The sequence below is a fragment of the Dermochelys coriacea genome, chromosome 17 (genome assembly GCF_009764565.3).
Source record: "Dermochelys coriacea isolate rDerCor1 chromosome 17, rDerCor1.pri.v4, whole genome shotgun sequence".
Lineage (NCBI taxonomy): Eukaryota > Metazoa > Chordata > Testudines > Dermochelyidae > Dermochelys > Dermochelys coriacea.
The window spans coordinates 7,936,778-7,957,421 of record NC_050084.1 but is presented as its reverse complement, the minus strand read 5'-3'; the positions used below and the strand labels follow the sequence as shown (position 1 = coordinate 7,957,421).

General features: G+C 45.6%; 1 protein-coding gene across 3 annotated transcripts in view; it reads left to right on the top strand.

Annotated features, from left to right (window-relative positions):
* Positions 1-20,644, top strand: part of ACACA (acetyl-CoA carboxylase alpha) — a 186,415-nt gene that overhangs the window by 35,401 nt on the left and 130,370 nt on the right. For 2 of the 3 annotated variants that reach the window (XM_038375923.2, XM_038375920.2), the window contains 17 exons: positions 355-461; positions 1,284-1,394; positions 2,924-3,133; positions 3,930-4,100; positions 5,695-5,856; positions 6,518-6,681; positions 8,173-8,323; positions 8,937-9,040; positions 9,958-10,039; positions 10,569-10,714; positions 12,225-12,375; positions 13,783-13,917; positions 14,918-15,064; positions 15,668-15,856; positions 17,168-17,268; positions 17,727-17,815; positions 20,475-20,599. In XM_038375923.2, the coding sequence (XP_038231851.1) occupies positions 355-461; positions 1,284-1,394; positions 2,924-3,133; positions 3,930-4,100; positions 5,695-5,856; positions 6,518-6,681; positions 8,173-8,323; positions 8,937-9,040; positions 9,958-10,039; positions 10,569-10,714; positions 12,225-12,375; positions 13,783-13,917; positions 14,918-15,064; positions 15,668-15,856; positions 17,168-17,268; positions 17,727-17,815; positions 20,475-20,599 (2,345 nt within the window). Of the gene's footprint in view, positions 1-354; positions 462-1,283; positions 1,395-2,923; positions 3,134-3,929; positions 4,101-5,694; positions 5,857-6,517; positions 6,682-8,172; positions 8,324-8,936; positions 9,041-9,957; positions 10,040-10,568; positions 10,715-11,002; positions 11,028-11,933; positions 12,029-12,224; positions 12,376-13,782; positions 13,918-14,917; positions 15,065-15,667; positions 15,857-17,167; positions 17,269-17,726; positions 17,816-20,474; positions 20,600-20,644 lie in introns of all 3 variants that reach the window. The other variant, XM_043499553.1, reaches the window with a different exon arrangement.

Below are 20,644 nucleotides of genomic sequence, written 5' to 3'. Positions count from 1 at the left end.
AATCATGGCCTACTCATGGGGCTGTAACCAGGGTGAAGGTGCAGGTGCCTTTTTCGATTTCAAAGAGTTCATAAAGGTTGGGCTGTTTCTCCCTCCAGTTTAGGCTTGAGATGCTGGTGCTGATACTGCTTCCATTATACCTGCTCTGTGGAGAAAGGACTTAGCTTTCTATGGCTGTCAGTTTGGCAGCTGGTTCCCCACATCCCAAAGCTCCCCTCATCCTTTATCTCCTATTTTTTGTTTCTGTGGCTACACCTAGAACCAAAATGCCCTATTGAGACTTATAGGGGAATGACAAGGTGATGCATGCGAAAGGTGCAGTGTTCCATTACCCCATGGATGTTTGTATTTTAGGCCTCCAAGTGGACTGGCAGGAGAATGACTTTCAGAAGCGCATCTTAAGTGTGCCCCAGGAGCTGTATGAAAAAGGCTACGTGAAAGATGTGGACGATGGGTTACTGGTAGGTGGATACTACTTGGATGTCTTTGGTTTGGCCCACTTTAGAAAGAACTAAGTAAGCCGGTGATGGGTACACACCTCAAGAGTCTGGGGGTTTGATTCCCTATAGGAATTCAAAGCTTAGCCAAACTTCTCAGTTCAGCAAAACTGGGGCTTGAAAGTCCTCTGAATAGAATTCTCTTTCATGTGAGATATCTGGTATTCTACCTCCTGGATGGGACCAGAAGCAAAAGTGCACAGATGCATGAAATTTAGGAGCAAGAAAGGGCAGATGGGTATAAAACAGTACTGCAGCGAGGGCTCCATTTCATTTCTAGAACTAGAAGAGGTCTGGGTGCCGCAGTCTCTCTCCTTCTGTGACTACGGTAGACAACAGTTTAATCTCCTAAGGACTAGAGTGCTTTAGTTTAACTGAAGTTATTGGGGTTATCATAAGTGCCTGTGATATGCAGGAGGTCCTATTAGATCAAGGATCGGCAGCCTTTGGCACGCGGCTCTCCAGGAAAGCTTCTGGTGGTCCAGGCTGGGTTGTTTACCTGCAGTGTCTGCAGGTTCAGCTGATCGCAGCTCTCACTGGCCGCAGTTCACTGTTCCAGGCCAGTGGGGGTTGCGGAAAGCGGCATGGGCTGAGGGATGTGCTGGCTGCGCTTCCCACAGCCCCCGTTGGCCTGGCACGCTGAACCGTGGCCAGTGGGAGCTATGATCGGCCGAACCTGCAGACGCTGCAGATAAACAAACCAGCTCGGCCTGCCAGAGGCTGCTGATACCTGGATTAGCTACTATACAGCTTTTGTACTTAATCCTTTTCTCTTTTCATCTTCAGGCAGCTGAAGAAGTTGGCTACCCGGTCATGATCAAGGCCTCTGAAGGAGGAGGAGGAAAAGGAATCAGGAAAGTTAACAATGCGGATGACTTCCCCAACCTTTTTAGACAGGTAACGCTCTTCCCTTCATTTGTGCGGTCTTGTTTCTAGTCTGGAGGTCGCTGTAGATGTTCTGCACAGTTCAGCAAGAGCTTATTGGGGAATGTTAAGGGAAGAAAGCACTGTATTATCCATCAAAGCTTGTCTTGCTGCTCTGAACTGTTGGGGTCTTGCCAAACTTTGCTTTATAGCCATGATTATGTCACTAGAATGCCCAAATATCTGTGAAGACTATAGTAACTCCAGTACAACACCAGCTAACTAAATACCCTGATTGGTGCTGAGTCTGATTGCTGTGGTTTCTGGTAATAGAGGGAATTCAAAATGTAATTAACAGATGCTGGGGAACGTGTCCTTGTTTCAGATAATGGGGAATTGCGGATAAGTGAGGTTTAGATAAGGGAGATTGTACTGAAATTATACACCACTGGAGCACAGGCTATTTCCAGCAATGAATGGCCCACAGCAAATCCTAGTAGTTTCTTCCCCCAGAAAATGCCCTAGGCTTCTACTGATGTCGTAGTTTATGTGAACATTTTTTTTTCTTTTTTTTTTTTTTTTGGTCGCACTCTGTGCTCTGGGGTCAGTATGTGCTGCATTAGCCCATTCTAGATTGGTGTCTCAGTTCAAATGCTTCACTGCTGTGTTCCCTTGCAGTTTCCATGCTGCAACAGATGGCAGCGGTGTTCTTTCATCTATCACCATTCCAAAAGACCCATGGGGCATTACTGGAGCTGAATTTTACCAGCATTTACCTGCTGTGTTAGGCAGCACTGAGATGGTTAAATGTTCTGTTTAAAATCGCTGTGTCTGACTCTTCATTACAGAATGCTCCTATGGCTCCAATAAAATTTGCTTAGACTGTTGATTCTGCACCTCTAATATTATTTCCTGGGGCTAGAGCTTAAATAGGCGGCATGGTGGTCTGGTCGCAATAGTACAAGATTGGGAATCAGATGTTCTGGGATCTAGTGGTATTCCCAGCTGTGCCACAGACTTCCTTTGTGACCTTGGGCAACTAAAACATGTGAAGACCTTGAAACAATCACATTTGTAGGGATGGTTGGAGAATAGGAGGAAATACATATTTACCTGTAAATAATTCAGCTAATTTACTACCTTTTTGGGAGGAGGGATAGCTCAGTGGTTTGAGCATTGATCTGCTAAACCCAGGGTTGTCAGTTCAATCCTTGAGGGAGCCATTTAAGGATCTGGGGCAAAAATTGGGGATTAGTCCTGCTTTGAGCAGGGGGTCGGACTAGATGACTTCCTGAGGTCCCTTCCAGCCCTGATATTCTATGATTCTAAGTTAACTTACTTCATCTGTGCTTCCATTTCTCTGTCTGTAGGGTTCAGTTCATGAATGTTTGTAAAGTGCTTTGAGTTTCTCAGATGGAAATAGAAATGCAGAGCATTCAAATTTCTAAATTTTGGTCATACAGGTGAGACAGCCTCTTACAGAAAGACAGCTGAAGAAGGAGTCTGACTTTGTGTCAGAATAGGAGGAAGAGTTGGTTTGCATTATGTTGTTTCTGTTGTAGGTTCAAGCTGAAGTGCCAGGTTCCCCGATCTTTGTGATGAGGCTAGCCAAGCAGTCTCGCCACCTGGAGGTGCAGATCCTGGCGGATCAGTACGGCAATGCCATCTCCCTTTTTGGCCGTGACTGCTCAGTGCAGCGCAGGCACCAGAAGATCATCGAAGAGGCTCCTGCAACTATTGCTACCTCAGTGGTGTTTGAGCATATGGAACAGGTGCGTGTGGTTCTGTGAATTCCACTTTCCCTGCCTTTTGTGAAGAAAAGTGATACTCTGCCTGCAGAAGGAGCCAGTTCTCTGACATTCCAAAAAACCAAGAATGGTGACAGTCTCTTCAAATAGCAACACTGGGTCCAGTATTGCAGTCTTAGTATGTACAGATTAGCACTCATGTTTCCAGAACTGTTTGTGTGTGCTGTCAAAGAACTGCAGAGTTCCATCCCAGAAGTGGCTGCTTTCAATAGTGGGAGAAATGATCCCTGAGTATGCAGCATATGAATGTCTGAAAAACTTGTTTGTCAAAATTCTTTGAGATCTTTGAATGTTTGGCTCTGTAGTTACATGGCTGTGCGTTTGTTATATATGGGCTGTGTATACAATACTTCCCCACCCCAGCCCATGGTCCACCAAGAATAATTCTTTTTTCAGAAAGAGGCCCATGTGACTTAAAATGTTTTTGTGACGTATGATGATTAGTTCTTCTAAGTGGTCAATGATGTTTTGAATGTGTATTGACACATTCAGAGAGAGGAATAGGGGGTTGACAGATTCCAACTGTATAAATTCTACAGAGATAGCAAAAATCCCATCCAGAAGCGTTACTGAGTAAGCCCAGAAATTGAGCCGTCCGCCAGAAATTTCTCAGAGAAATGCACTTATTGTACTTGTCACAGGATTGTGGCCATTCTAGAATTCCAGTAAGAAAGTGAGATGTGGATGGGGTAGGTGGAATTAAAGTGATGGTTGACAGTGATATATGTGGGCTAAACATTTTCTCTATCTCATCTCCTAGTGTGCCGTGAAGCTCGCCAAGATGGTGGGGTATGTGAGTGCTGGTACAGTGGAATACCTCTACAGCCAGGATGGTAGCTTCTACTTCCTGGAGCTGAATCCCCGGCTGCAGGTGGAGCACCCCTGCACAGAGATGGTGGCTGATGTCAACCTGCCTGCAGCACAGTTACAGGTGAGTCACAACACAGGCCTCATACCTGTGGAGGCATTTAAAGGTATTCAAAGCGTGGGGTGTTGGAGAGGTCTGATCACAAATAGCCGGTTCCACTGGAATCTGAGTTGGGGGGCTCCTGTCTGGGTCACTCCCAGTGTTCAGCTTCACAGTGTTGTTACAGATGAGTCATGTACAAGTTAATTGATCAAGTCACTGATATGACAGGGAAAGCATGAGACTTGGCATATTAACAAGAGAACTATTAAATGCAATACTAATAAGAAAATTTGTCTTTAATAATTTTAACCCAATAGTGCCCCCTCAAATTGCCATTTATGTCCAATTAAGAAGTATTTAAATTGCTGGCAACGTTATCCAGTAACACCATCGTTGATATTCAATATCCCCCAAAGTGGAATTGTTACATTCCTCATCCAAATACTCAACAAGCTTCTATACAATAAACAAACTGGTTCACGTGCACAGCATGTGAGAGCACAAAGCTTCTCGGTACCTATTCCCTGGCTTCCCAGAAAAAAGGCCTTGCAACGGCTCCTTCTCCAGACTTCCCAGTGAATCTGGTAATTCCTGGCATCCGTATTGTGGTTTTTTAAAGGCATTAAGATGTATTCCTGCAGCTCCTGGTAAAAGTTCCTGACTTATAAGGGAGGCTTTTTTGTTTCACACGCCTGAATGCCCAGAGATACACAGGTGTGGAAGATCACCTAGAAAAACAATTGTTCATCATTGGCTTTTAAAGTCAAGCATCCTTTTGCCCAAAAGGAGCAGCTCAGGATGCTGAAACTTACGCTGATCAGGCCAGACTCTGTCTTAATAAATTTGTAGTAATTGTTCCATATGCAGCCGTGCTTAAATTTAGTGACACAGTTAGGGCCATGATGGTAACATGCCAGAATCCATAGTGGCATATACATTTTAATAAATGCTCCTTGCTGTTTTTCTTTCCTATCTCTTCCCTGGTAGATAAACAGTAATTATTTGTTTGACTTCAGGAAGACACCACAGTTAATCAACTTTGTCCTCAATCTGCAGGTACTGGAAGAGAGCAGCCACAAGCCCTGTGTTTTGCGATTCTGCCAGCCAGATTTAGCCCTCTGGCTTCAGTTGGAGCATGTTGGATTTACACAAAGAGCATGTTCTCTGTCTTGACTGTATTGCAGATTCCGATGAAATATGTATTGTTCAGATAGACAGGGTAGCCTTATGTATAGGCCAGTGACCAGGTCACAGAACAGGGAGTCGAATTCCATTCCCAGCTGTTTCATTGACTCACCTTGCCAGCTTGGGCAAAGGACTTCCTTTCTGAATTTGTTTCCCCTTCTGTAAAACAAAGATGACATTCATCCATCTTTGTGAAGCACTTTGAGGCGGACAGGTAAAGAGATGCAAAACATTATTATTGGGTGCATCCTGAGGTAAAGAATAGTGACATTATGCCTGGAAAGAAAGCCCTAGAATCACGCACGGTAATATATACAACTAGAGTCCAGCCACTAACGATGATGGGTGGAATGAACCTGTGAAGGTTCAGGGAAGTGGTACTTATGTGAGAAGTAAAACTTAGCTAACTGTATTTTATATTCTCCTATAGATTGCCATGGGGATTCCCCTCCACAGGATCAAAGATATCCGAGTAATGTATGGTGTGTCTCCTTGGGGTGATGTACCCATTGACTTTGAGAACTCAGCCCATGTCCCCTGTCCACGGGGTCATGTGATCGCTGCTCGTATCACCAGTGAAAATCCAGATGAGGTAAAAGCTCCACTTAGCATTTGTTGTTTCTATAGTATTGGTGTCATTCTAATGAGCCATGGTTCTGCTCACACACAGTCATCAGCAAGAATCAAACGCAGAACTTTCTGCACCAAATTCAAGTGAGCTGAGAAATCCTTTTTTTGGCTGAGGTTAGCAATAGAAAGAGTATTATATAGTATGATTAAAACCTTCCCCATCTCCCAATCAGAATAATTCTCTCACTCTTGTCAAAAGTGCGTCAGGATCTTGAACTCTGTCACTCCTGAACTGTTTGCTCTCTCACACAAAGTATGTCTGTGCACAGTTGCTGGTTAACATTTAAGAGATTAATGACCACAAAGACCTTGGATAGGACCTTGGTTTCCTGTCATTTCTCAAGGATGGCATCTCTTGCATCACAGCACTCCTTAGACCCATTCTGGTGCATTGGTATTGAATCTTTTACGGCACTTGGGTTTATCTTGGAGGACTCCCATCCAATGTGGATGCAGCCTGACCCTACCTAGCATGTGATATCCCAGTGCTGGGACGCGCTGCTAATCTCTGTAGCCTAAGCAACCCCCAATTGTGTGTGTTGTTTTTTTGGCGAGTGCATACTACTCGTGGAACATTTACTCTTCCTTTGGGGTGCATAACCATTTAATATATTTCCTTGTAGGGTTTTAAACCCAGCTCTGGAACAGTCCAAGAACTGAACTTTCGCAGCAATAAGAACGTCTGGGGTTATTTCAGTGTTGCTGCTGCAGGGGGGCTTCATGAATTTGCTGACTCTCAGTTTGGTCACTGCTTCTCTTGGGGAGAGAACCGTGAGGAGGCCATCTCGTAAGTAGCCAGGAATGTGGTTAGAATATGGAACTAGCTCTCTGTGAAAACCCTCCTCGGTGCTCTATAGAGGGCCTGGTCCTACAAGTGCCTCATGTGGAACCCCCATAAACTCCATGTGTGACTTTGATTTTGTATACAAACCTAGCCTCTTGGAAGGGATCTGTAATGCCTTGCGACAACTGTAATTTAGTTGCCAATGAACAAGGAGTTAATCTAACTCAGCTTCCTTTATAAGAGTGGCTGCTTAGGAGATAGTGGGGAGAGAATGCTTTGGGGAAGGGAAGGGCCGCATACCCAGGGTCATAGGATTAGGTTTGAATCCCAAGCATGGGAGCTTTTCTGTTTACACCTTGTTGCTTGTCACCTTTTCAATTTCCTAATATAAATGATGTTCCATTAAGGAGAAGCTCTTGCTGCCTAAAATGTTTTATCCTCTGAGCTTAAGACCCCCAAAGTTGATGAGTACCACATACAGAGTTGATGCGAATTTAAGTTTTGCAAGACCCATTTAATATAAATATATATGAAAAAGTTTACCAATTTTTTAATATTTTATAAAAATTCATAGGCGGGGGCATTTTCCTGACTTTTAGCTGAATGAAAGTGTGGAAAACATGTACCATACAGGTTGGCTTTCTCTAAAGGGTTAAACGGAACATTACTAAACGTCTGCCCAATAATATCCTATACATGTTGAATAGATTTAATTTCTTGTAGACCTGTCATATTATGAGCTTTTCTTGCAGAAATGTTTTTCTGTGGGTTATGGTAAGCATGAAAGGGAGTAGAACTCACCCTTCCATTCAGTTTGTTGGGTCTCATAACGTAAAGATCCTTTGAGACCTGAAAGTTTGTCTCTCACACAACCAACCAGATTGAAAGGTAAAACTAGAGCATAATGTCACTTTCGTTATTCAGCATTGACTATTGCCAATACTAATCAGTGGGATAATGCCAGGGTTATATGGGACAATGGTAAATTTGGTACTAATGTGGATGAAGTACCTTTTTAATCAGGTACGGTTGAGAGGTGTGGATGTAAAGAATACAGTTTTAGCAAATGTCCCGTAGGAAGAGTGGATTTTGAAGTAAAATCTGTAGCGGAAACCTTATGCAGACTCAATGCCATGCTCCGGTCTGGTTTTTGGTCTTTTCACTCCACTGAAACCACATTTACCAAGATCTCCAGCAATGACGATCAAGCCAGGACGAAGGATGGGTAGAAAAGAATAGCGACAAAATCAGAAAGGCCAAGGCACATGGTACATCCCAAGTGTATGCTGGAGGAAACTGATGTCTCATTCCCAGGCATGTTGCATGTGTAGCATCTTGCTCCCATGTGTGCACGCACTTCATCTGCTATTGGCATGACTTACTTGTTTTTCCAGGTGACTCACTGGGGATGTTAATTTGTGGTAACTGTCTAGACTTACCAGGTCACGACAAACTGTTGGTGAGATGTGGTTTGTGAATTCCTTTTCCTTTCAGAAACATGGTGGTGGCTTTGAAGGAACTGTCCATCCGAGGGGATTTCCGAACCACTGTTGAGTACTTAATTAAACTGCTGGAGACAGAAAGCTTCCAGCAGAACAGGATTGACACTGGCTGGTTGGACAGGCTCATCGCTGAGAAAGTGCAGGTATACCCACTTGCTTCAGGGGATTATAAACTTTGGGGAGTGGGGGTTGATTTATTGGAGAGGAAAAGATATTTCATTACCTCGAAAGCTTGGCCCTTACTAGTCAGAGAGTACAGAGATTTAACGATGACGTTCTACTCAGTGCTTAGTAAGGACTCTGGAAAAAAATGTATTGGGCTTAGGTCTCATCGACACTGCCTTTTTACCCCATTTTGGCAGTATAGAGAGTCCTTAAACACTTGTAAAGGAGCATTAGTATAACTGAGAATTAGGCTTGTTGTCTTCACCGGGAATTTTAAACAAATGACATGAGTGAAAACTCATACAGAACCTCAGGATTTGGCCCAGTGAGACTAAAACTCAAATAGTTTCCTTTAACTAGCGCAGCGGTGACCTGCTTACTGGCATGCTTTCATGTATGGCTACCATGAGTATTACAACCATTTTAACTTTAAGGGATTTTCTGCCTTTGAAAGCAAATGCAACTGAGCATAATGACATGGTTGACACTCTCAAGTAGGGAGAGGCTAGGATGGAGGGATGAGAAAGCAGAAGGAATTGAGCATGTGGAAAGACTGAGATTTTCCTTCATCCCATACCCTTTTCCCTCTAGGCAGAGAGGCCTGACACCATGCTAGGGGTAGTGTGTGGAGCTCTGCATGTGGCTGACGTGAGCTTCCGGAACAGTGTCTCCAACTTCCTGCACTCTCTGGAAAGGTAAAATTACTCTTTGCGGCTAGTACTAGTCACAGATCGTTGAGGTCGTATAAAGCTCAAATCATACATAGCCCAAATGCAACCCAGGCCAGAAGTGCCTAAAGCTTGTTATCTGATGGCTGTTCTCTGGCCCCGGTGGCTGTTTAGCATTCTTAGGCCAGTTCCTGATGGACAGATGTCCATGCGTGTTCCAAAAAAATCTACCACCAGTGGTGCTGAGACGCATAGTTGTTGGCAGTCTCGGGAGAGAGGCCAGGGATTGAATGGATAACAGAGTTAAGATCCATTGGCAGGACAGCCTGGGTAAAGCTTGCACTGCCAAATCTTGTGCTGTCCCTGTTTTGTGGTCCAAGTCTACAGAGCTATTCATCAGGTGCCTTCTACCAGTGCTCAGAAACCCCCTAACATTCTAGCTTGCTTTAAACTGGATTGGGAGTCCTTGGGAGACCAGTCATAACATTTTAATTCGGACTAAGTCTGACATGACATGTACACTACTTTACCAAATGAGGCTGTCAGCCTTGCCAGGCCCAAGTTTGAGGCCCCTGGCTCTGGATGAGGGATCCAAGGAGCATAGTAGTGAAAAGCTGCTTTCAATCACAGGGGGCTATTACTGAGCACAACAAAGATGTTCTGTAAATGTGTTTGATGTTTTAGTGCAAATCATTCACTATCAGTAAAGCAGGTGGGTTGGGATGTGGGGGGGATATAAGAGGTCTATGTGGAATGGGAATGAACATATGTTGGGTTTGAGAGTGATGTCTCTCTCCTAAGGAGGGAAGGTTTAAGGTTTTAGACGTCCAATCTCCATGCCAGTGCTGTCTCCAAATGCTCGTGTGCTGTGTTTTAACCCCACTCCCTCCAGTGGCCATTTAGAGAATCTGAAAGGTAAAGTCTTGCATGTGTCCATCTTTCAGGGGTCAGGTCCTGCCTGCTCATACACTGCTGAACACAGTGGATGTTGAACTCATCTATGATGGAAGGAAGTACGTGCTAAAGGTACAGTGCAATGTGAAGACCCTTCTCCACTGTGGGTTGGAGGGATCTCGTGTTGCTTGGCACTGTCTTGGCTTTGCAATGACTGTTGAAACAGGATCATCAAGTTAAAATCAAATCGGGGTGGTGAGCAAAGGAGACCAGGAGAGCTGGAAGGGGATTTTCTCTGCTTCTGTGGGTTTGGAAACTTTTCCACAATCTCCCATGCATTGTCCCCACTCTGAGACCCTCCCTTCCATTACATTTCATTTACAGTGAGATCCCTGCCACACCTTTGCCCTGCAAGACCCCTGTTTTTACATTAAATTTGCAGTACCCAGCACCACCCTGCAGGTGCTGAAGAGTGATTTATTTATGAATTATCTAAAATAAAACAAGTGACCTGCATTTCCCTGAGACATCTTCATTTATTACTGAATGTAACAGTCAGTTCAGAAACCAAGGAACCTGCCTGGTGTTCCAACCAGTATAATGTCAATGTTACCATGTTTCATTTACATGCTGCTCCATGTTCTTGCTCACGGACGCATAGGTGACCCGGCAGTCTCCCAATTCCTATGTGGTCGTCATGAACAACTCTTACGTGGAGGTTGAGGTACACCGATTGAGTGACGGAGGGCTGCTCTTATCCTATGATGGGAGCAGCTACACAACCTACATGAAAGAAGAAGTGGACAGGTATCAACCTCTGCCATAGGGGTCCTTTCTGGTCACTTACAATTTACGTACATGCCAAGATGGGCTAATAGAATTTCATGGTCTGAGGCCTCAGCTGCGTATCACAGGGTCAGGAAGGAATCCCCCCAACTACTATACGATACTGAAGAACTTGGTAGGTGCGTTATTAGGGACAGGAGTAGGGGAAGAAATTTGCTTTCGTCTGAAGCATTTGGGATTGCTTGCAGCTGGAAACAGGATTTGGAATGTGATGCACCAATATGATATGTGGTTCTCTTTCTTCTCCAGCCACTCTGCAGCCTCATCCTTCCAGGTAGGAGATGGGTGAACTCCTAGATTGCCCATCTGGTTTGCTAGCAGTGGGTTGTTGAGCTGAATGGGAGCCTACATTCCAGTTTCCTACAGGCCCTTCGTAGTTAGAGTGGATAGATGTCGTCTCTGCAAGAAGGTGGGAGTTTAGTGTTCTCCACACACCACCTAACATGATAGTGTGGAGACCTCCGCCTTTATGGAAAGAGGCTTCTTCCCTGCTTGTGGTGACTTCTGGGGGGAGTGGTGGGGGCAAAACAAAAAGAGAGGCTAGCACATGCTGGCCAAATCCCAGCTCGGGTGATTATATTATTTTTGCCGAGTTATGCCCTTTCAGCTTACATTGGAAAGTTCGTTTTCACTTGTTAAAAATCTGCCACTGGTACAGAACAGCTGTTGTATTCCACTCCATAGGCTGGGCGAGTGACCTTTTTATATATGCACAGACTCAGATTTGTTGGTTTATGGCCACATAGACCTTTGCACAGTATCCTGCAGTTGCACTGAGTGAAGGGCTTAACACAATGAGAGAAGTTGGTGGTATTGCCGGGAATAGGGCCTAGCAAGCAAAGGTGGTGGATGTGCTGATTCAGTGCATTTCCTCAGCTCTCAACTCCTGGAGTTTATACCACATAACCCCCTTGGGGTGCATTGGGCCTCCTTCTCTGTGCTGACTCTAATGAATCTGGCCAGTAGTCTGTGAAAGACTTGGGTTGTAAGATGCTATACAAATCTAAACACAATGCCTTTTGAAACTCATCATTTCACCATAAGGGTGTTGCCTGCTCTTCTCAACTGCACTCTGAGCACTGGAGGAGTTTGGATGTGGGAGGTTTGGTGAGCGTTTGCTATTTGACAGCTGTGTGTTAACACATCCAACCTCCAGTACTGTCGATCTTAGTTTATATAGAATTTACCAGACTGGATCATATTGGGGGTCCATTGGGTCCAGCATCCAGGCTCCCTCAGTGACCAATTACCCACTGATTCAGAAGAAGCAATGTTGTACGTATGCTAGGGGTCAATGGTAATTCCTTCCTGACCCCCGCAGCCCTGATTACTCAGATGTTCACCTCTAGAACCAAGTCACTAAACTGCAAATAATTGCTACTTGTTGTATGTTATGATCTAGGGCTGGGGGGCTTGGATTTTTCTTTCCTATACTCTCCACATGGCATTCCATTGAAGTGTTCTTCCCTAGGTACCGCATCACCATAGGTAACAAGACCTGCGTGTTTGAGAAGGAAAACGATCCGTCTCTCCTTCGTTCCCCCTCGGCTGGGAAGCTCATCCAGTATGTGGTGGAGGATGGGGGACACGTATTCTCAGGCCAGTGCTTTGCTGAAATTGAGGTAAAAGAGCTACATGGGACTGGGCTGACTGCAGATGCTCAATCCTGGGAGCAGAGCTGAGCAGGAACATTTTGAAATACTCAGAAATTTTAGTGAAAAACTGGGGGATTGGATGGTGGTGGGTGGAATGTTTTGTGATTTTTTTTTTCTCAGTATTCCACCCCACCACCCCTCCCTGCTTTTTGTCTGTGCCCACTCAGAAGGCAGAGCTGCTAGGTGGAGAAGAGATGGCTTAGCAGCATAAATGTTGAAACCTGTGTTTTAATGAATGTACCAGTGGGAGGCAAAACCTCCCAGCAATATCTGGTGGTAAAGAAAGTGCATATAGACCACCTTGCTGTGGGACTGGCCAAAGAGGAATAGACCATAGAGCTGTGAGAGATGGAAAATCCATGTCTCATAGCTGCTGTGAAAAAGGTTTGCTGTTCCTCTGGGCTAAGTGGTCACTGCAGCAGGGCTGGCCCAGGCCCAGAGATGGGGTGAGGCAATGAATTATGTCTGCTCTTACTGACTGGTCATTTATCAGCTTGATCAGAAGAGTTAATGAGGACGCTGAAACTAAGCGTGGCTCCTCCCTTCCCCCTTGGAGGTTACTTAACGTCCAAAGTGGGGGAGGACAAGCAATTCCCAAAGCACAATGGGCAAAGAGGGACTGTAGAGAGAGGGATCAAACCAGATTTTAGAGAGGAGGGTACATAGTGGATTGTGGGGGATTAAGGTGATTATTAGGGAGAGTGTGTAGGAGAAATGTATCAGACTGTAGATCGTTATTTATGCAAGCTCTTTTATATTGTAACATATTCATGGCTTGGGGAGAACGTACCAGTCGTTGGTTGCTGGGCTACTTTCCACTGCAACAGCACGGATAGACCCCAGATCTTTCTGCTCCAAGGACAAGGCTCCTACACGTGAACTAAAGGGAGATCTTTGTTAGTTTGAAGAGCTCTATAGAACCTATGACACTCTCTAGCCAATAGCTCTAATTCCCTCCACTGGGAGCCAGTAGTGCACCTGCCAGCATATTCCAATAGCATCTGCCATTGATGTCTGACCTTTAGGATATCTCAGGCAGCCTGCAACTCACTGCCATGGCTGTAAGTCCAGTGCTCAGCATGGAACCTTTACTTATTCTTGGAGGTGAAAGAATCCAGGAGAGATGAGATTTCATTGGTTGAGTTTGGTTTCCTGTTGCTCTAATTTGCATTCAGACCATTCGCTCTGCCCTTTCCTAGGGGTTCCTGGGTTTCCTTCCCAGCATGCATCTGCACTACGAGCCTTTCAGGGTGACTGCTGAATGCAAAAGACCCTTGCTAGTCAGATTACCTGTGGCATAGAAAAGGGGCTGCTGAAGCATGAACCTTGAATGAATTGGGGAATCTGAGCGTGTAACCTGTCTTCTTGCTGCAGGTGATGAAGATGGTGATGACGCTGACAGCAGCAGAATCAGGCTGCATCCATTATGTCAAACGCCCTGGGGCAGTGCTGGATCCTGGCTGTGTAATTGCTAAACTACAGCTGGATGATCCCAGCAGGGTTCAACAGGTAGGAAGCTCCTGGAGATAGCCATTGGACGCTGCCTAGTTGGGGGTTACCATTTTGTCTTGATTTTCTAGTGGTGGTGTTGAATTGCAACAGAGGACAGGCCCATGTCATGCTGAGATTTTCACCGTGTGACTTTAGTCTCAAAGGAAGAAGTTGAGGAAGTGTAAACCCTACAGAGCCTTTCTCTGAGATCTGATCTAGACATTTATATCACTCATTCCTTGTTATCTCAGCACCTGATCTCCAGGTGATATAGGTGGGTGGGGAAAGCCTCATCCTTTCCTCAAACACATCTATGCTCCCTGCACGCACTACTTTCTTTGGCCACTTGACTGTTCCAAACACTTGCAGTACTGTGAGACAGAGAGAGTTCTTCCTGATAGCTAACTGAGTCTCTCCTGACAGACAGGAATGGATACCGCGGTTTCAAGAGCATTGGGACTGGTACAAACAGTCTCGGCAAAGCTGGAAAAGTGGGGAGTGAGCCAGTGCATGGATCATCTTTGGGGTAGAGGACAAATGCATGGGTCTTTAAGGGCAAGTAGGGTTTGATGTAGATGGGTGGACGTGAATGGTGAAAGAAAAAGGAACTATTCTAAAATGGATGCCAATACCTAATCATCTTATGGGAGATGGGGAGAGGTTATCAGCACCAGTGGAGTATCTACTGGCTTCGACTGAATCTTTCTCTGAGATCTTGTTGTTTCTGGTTCTGGACACTGAGATCAGCTGGAATTCATCAGAAAGAGGCTTGGGGGCCTTATTTTGTGGGTTCGGGGCATGCAGTCATTGAGATCCAACAAAAATCCCATGACTGTCCAAGAGGATTTTCCATCCTGAGATCCTCCTGTTTGAGTCTAATTTCTCCCCTGTGCTGTAGGCTATTGGGTCTCCAGTTGAAAAGTGGGGGGTGGAGAGAGAAGCAAGTGAGATTCTGTTTGCTGATGCCATGTGGAAAGAGGCTTGGAGGTGCTTTATTTTCTGTTGGATGTGTTCACAGGCTGATCTGCATACAGGCACCTTACCACAGATCCACAGCACAGCTCTCCGAGGCGAGAAGCTCCATCGTGTCTTCCATTGTGTCCTCGATAACCTGGTCAATGTGATGAATGGTTACTGTCTGCCAGAGCCCTACTTCAGCAGCAAGGTACTGATTGCTTGTCCCAGGTGGAGGGCAAACTCTTCCTGGATATTAGGAGCCAATTTGCGTACAAGCTCAATGAACTCTAACGGTTAGAGCAGGGGACTGAGAGGCAGGACACTAAACTACACTGCTCTGCCTCATATACTACCTCTCTGGTAGCCCTGATTCCTTTCCCCAGTCTCCTATTTCCAGAAGGCTGGGGGCACGAGGGGGGATGTGTCCATTGGTGCCACTCAAGTCAGAACTGAAGAGGAGACAAGATGGGCTGCAGGACTGCGGCCTATGCCTGCAGCCTAGTATGGGAGAGCGGCTTCCACAGCCAGCGATGTTAGGGCCCACACTGGGAGCGGACAAGGAAGGTGCATGCCTTTCAAGCAGCCCCCTGCAGCTTTACCTGCTATCGAGTTAGCATCTGTGATGGAGGAAGGGAGTGGTTCTGCACCTTTCCCCACCCATGTTGATCTGCACCCCTTGAACTAGAGTGGCTTCCAGGTGGGGTCATACTGTAGGACTGCTTTGCCACACTGAACAACCCTCACTGAGACCAGCCCTTCCCTTCGTTCCATATTACATCTGGTTCTTGTCCTCTCTCTGGCTTGTCTCCAGGTGAAGGACTGGGTTGAGCGGCTAATGAAGACCCTGAGAGACCCATCTTTGCCTCTCCTGGAGCTTCAGGACATCATGACCAGTGTCTCTGGGAGGATCCCACCCAATGTGGAGAAGTCCATCAAGAAGGAGATGGCCCAGTATGCTAGCAACATCACATCGGTCCTTTGCCAGTTTCCGAGCCAGCAGGTAATGAACAGCCCTTTGGAAAGGGAAAGCAAAATAGGTCACTTGGGGATGGAGGGAAAATACCTTTGAATTATTTGGAGATGAGCTTGAGGTGAAAAGTGGGGGCTTGGTAGGGAGGTCATAGCCCATGGAGAGCAATAGGAATTGAACCATGGACATTTAGTTGCCAAAACCCCCAGATCTCTGCTGCTTGAGATAAGGTAGTAACTCCTTCATCTGTGAACAAGTAGCAGGTTGTTGCAGCAGAAGTGTTTGGCCGTTTGGAGGAAATCTGACCATGTGCTCAGGACTCCTGTATCCTAAATATGCTGTAGTTCAGCTACAGTTTTTTGCGGATCAATACAATAATGACTGGGTGAAATTGTATAGTCTCAGAGTAGCAGCCGTGTTAGTCTGTATTCACAGAAAGAAAAGGAGTACTTGTGGCACCTTAGAGACTAACAAATTTATTTGAACATAAACTTTCAATCTCTCCGGTCACTCGATTACAGATCTGAGGGTGGCTATCCTTCAACAAAAAAACTTCAAAAACAGACTCCAACGAGAGACTGCTGAATTGGATTTAATTTGCAAACTGGATACAATTAACTTAGGCTTGAACAGAGCCTGGGAATGGATGAGTCATTACACAAAGTAAAACTATTTCCCCATGTTATTTCTCCCCCCCACCCCACCCCCCACTGTTCCTCAGATGTTCTTGTTAACTGCTGGAAATAGCCTACCTTGCTTGTCACCATGAAAGGTTTTCCTCCCCCCCCCCCCCCCCCCCGCTGCTGGTGATGGCTCATCTTAAGTGATCACTCTCCTTACAGTGTGTATGGTAAAACCCATTGTTTCATGTTCTCTGTATGTGTATATAAATCTCCCCACCGTATTTTCCACCAAATGCATCCGATGAAGTGAGCTGTAGCTCACGAAAGCTTATGCTCTAATAAATTTGTTAGTCTCTAAGGTGCCACAAGTCCTCCTTTTCTTTTTATTGTATAGTCTGTGTTTTGCAGGAGGTGAGATTGGATGATCCCATTGCTTCCTCCTGACATTAAAGAAATCTCTGAACTACTATTGGCCTTCAGGGTGTCAGCTGCTGGCTGCAGGGTCTTGGAGAAATATCTCCCTCATGTACAGTATTGCACAATAGGTTGGCTCATAATGAGGATACTTTGCCTTCCTCTGCAGCATCAGATGTTGGCCTCTGCTGGAGTCTGGATAATGGGGTTGGTGGCCCAGTGCTCTCATCTGGTCCTTTGCTCTGTGACAATGTTCTCCACCCATATCCCCCTCTCCAGCATGGGACTATTTTTTCTCTCTTAGATCGCCAACATCTTGGACAGTCATGCAGCCACACTGAACCGCAAGTCTGAGCGCGAGGTCTTCTTCATGAACACCCAGAGCATCGTGCAGCTGGTGCAACGGTGAGCTTGTTCGCGGGAGCCAATCCCTTCCTCCGTTCCTTTTCCTTTTTTGCTGCCTGCAAGGGCTGGAGCAAAGCTGTGGGTTGCTTTTTTTTTTTTTTTTTTTCCCTTTGCCTTCAAGGAAGTAGATGTAACTTTTTTGTCTCTTAGTAGTGAGGCTGTCTTGGCCACTCTGTCAAGTAGCTAGTATCTTCCCCATCCTTTTCACAGCTCTAGAAGCTGAGGGTTTGGGAAGGTTCTGAGAAGTGTTTTCAACATGCCGCGTGGCGTGCTGCTCATGTGAAAAGTGTCAGAGGTTGTATGTTCATTCTGACTGCGCTGAACCTCCAGGACTTCCCAGGAGCATCTGTGTGTGTATTTTCCTTCGTTTTGTTCAGTTGTATTGACTCTCGGAGCCTTTCAAAAGCAGGACAATGGCATTTTAGTCTTCCAGTGACCTTCCCTCGCTGTTACTGCAGGTATCGGAGTGGTATTCGAGGCCACATGAAGGCTGTGGTGATGGATCTGCTCCGTCAGTACCTAAAGGTGGAGACTCAGTTCCAGCATGGTAAGTCTTGAACACATCAGGATTTGAATTCTGGGAGGAGCACAGCGCCTCCTGTAGGCTTCACTAAAAGCATCTTCCAAATGAGACCAGCTTGTCATGGCTCCTTGTGGCATGGCCTGACAGGTTTCCTTTTGCATCACTGTTTAGGAGGGCTTGTTTTAAACCATTAAACTCCCAGTGTGGTGAGACTCCATGGTAGGAGCATGCAGGGAGGCGCACACAGCAACAAGTCCATCCACCAAACTCCCCTCCTAGGCTAAGCCTGTGCTAATGCCTGTCCCCCCTGGCAGACACAGCATCTACCACATCCTCTCATCTCTCCTCCCTGCTGCTTAGATGCCTTAACAGGACATTGATATTTTTTGGGTCAGTGCTGTGAACATTAGACTTGAAATTAGATGAAGGTTTCTGACCATCAGAGGAGTGAAGTTTTGGAATAGCCTTCCAAGGGAAGCAGTGGGGGCAAAAGATCTATCTGGTTTTAAGATTCTACTCGATAAGTTTATGGAGGAGATGGTATGATGGGATAATGGGATTTTGGTAAGTAATTGATCTTTAAATATTCAGGGTGAATAGGCCTAATCCCCTGAGATGGGATATTAGATGGATGGGATCTGAGTTACCCAGGAAAGAATTTTCTGTAGTATCTGGCTGGTGAATCTTGCCTATATGCTCAGGGTTTAGCTGATCGCCATATTTGGGGTCGGGAAGGAATTTTCCTCCAGGGCAGATTGGAGAGGCCCTGGAGGTTTTTCGCCTTCCTCTGTCGCATGGGTGACTTGAGGGAGGCTTCTCTGCTCCTTGAAGTCTTTAAACCATGATTTGAGGACTTCAGTAGCTCAGACATAGGTGAGGTTTTTCGTAGGAGTGGGTGGGTGAGATTCTGTGGCCTGTGCAGGAGGTTGGACTAGATGATCAGAATGGTCCCTTCTGACCTTAGTATCTATGAATCTTCACAACAGAGGCTGACAGTTGACTTCATCAGTCCCTCTCTGATCCTTTCATCTTGTTGAGCTGTGTAAGTGTGGTACATCTCCTATAGGCATGCACTCTTTTTTTTAATTAATCCAGAGCCTTGTAAGCTGAGACTTTACATGATTCAGAGTTGAAGTAGCTCCAGAAAAGAGGCAGAATTCAAAACATGATTCATTAATTCACTGTATGTTTCTGAGCTCTTTAAGATTCAGTCAGGCAGAGTTCTGCCCACTCTGTGCTCCTTCATGTTTGGTTTATTTTGACCTTCTGTGCCTGCCTTTCGCTGGTTCTTGCTGTCTGCAAGGGCCCATGATTAAAGGTTTCCCCCCTTCCTAGATCATCTCTCTCAAGCTGGAAACTGAAATGTAGATTCATGGCTTTGAGAACCGTTTTATTTCCTGACTTCTGAGCACTTGAACGTGTGGAGAAATGTCAAGAAATTAGCTAAGATCAGAACCACCATGGCAGCTGGAGAATAAGTGGGCAATGCAGTAGAAAATGCTACTGTAAGAAAATGGAATGCAATAAGAGATCCATTGTTTCAGCTGAAACCGCTGTAAGATATCAGGAGAGTTTTCAATGCTCTCTTTATAAAGAACAATTCTTGGATTTCCATGCAGAATATCATAGCCAGGTATTTCAATGTGAACCTTGCAATACTGTTACCAGTCACAGGATGGCAGTGAACCACTGCTGCTTTTAAGCTATTGCAGATAACGCTTTGCGATTCAGTTCTCCTCTTCTTCCCTCCTGCCCCCTGTGCATGCCAAGCTTTCTGGTGTTACAGGGTATGTCCATAAGGCAAAATGAGCCCCGGGCGAGTTGAATTCGAGTTAGCAGACCCTGGTTTGGTTAACCCAGGACTTGAGCATATCATTTGTAACTCCAGGTTAGGAATTGTTGAATCCTGGGTCCCAGCCTTGGGCTTCAGTGTCTATACTGCATTATGTGGGCTGGAGTCCAACTACCCATATCCCAGACTTCCTAGCACCCTCCCAACGTGTGGCCGCTCTAACCCTTTGTTCGTAGTGTGGGAAAACTTGACTATAGACCAAACTTGACTGTTCAGAGGACAAAGGAAGTTGGCCTGTGGGATTGGGGAATACTTTTGGCAGACTCCCAGAGCACAAGTCCAGTCGGGCTGGGTCTACGCTGCAAAGCAATAAGGCTTGAACCCTGGGTCCCGACTTGACTCAGGATCAGACCGTCTACCCCCGTGGGGTCCTAGTTCCAAGCCCTGGGTTAGTGTCATTTGTGTGTAGACAGACGGGGAGTTAGACTTGAGCCTGAGTTCAAACCCTGGATTTACATTGCAGTATAGACATACCCACAGATTCATTTCCACATCAACTCACTATAGCAGATGATCTCACATGCCATCTGGTTATTTCCTGATTCTTCTCTGAGTGAAAAAGAACCCCTTCTTAACAAGCCCTCACCACTCTCCCTGTGTAATTCACAAAGCATTGATTTGGCATTGGAGTTGATGAAAGCAAGTGACAGGACAGTACTTAAAACCATCTAAGATTTCTAAAGTTTCCAGTAAAAATGCTTCTGTCCCTCAGATTCACCAAGTTATGTTAAGAAAATAACCAAATGTGTCCAGCCAGATGCATCCAGCGCTGCCCCTGTGTGCAGGCTGTACAGAATGCTGTGGGTCCTCATGTTTCGTTTCTGATTGCAGGTCACTATGACAAGTGTGTCTTCGCCCTTCGGGAAGAGAACAAAAGTGACATGAATGCTGTATTGAACTACATCTTCTCTCATGCTCAAGTTACCAAGAAGAACCTCCTCGTAACGATGCTCATTGTAAGTTTGGCTCGCAGGACTTCTTTTTACCTTGTATGTGAACGT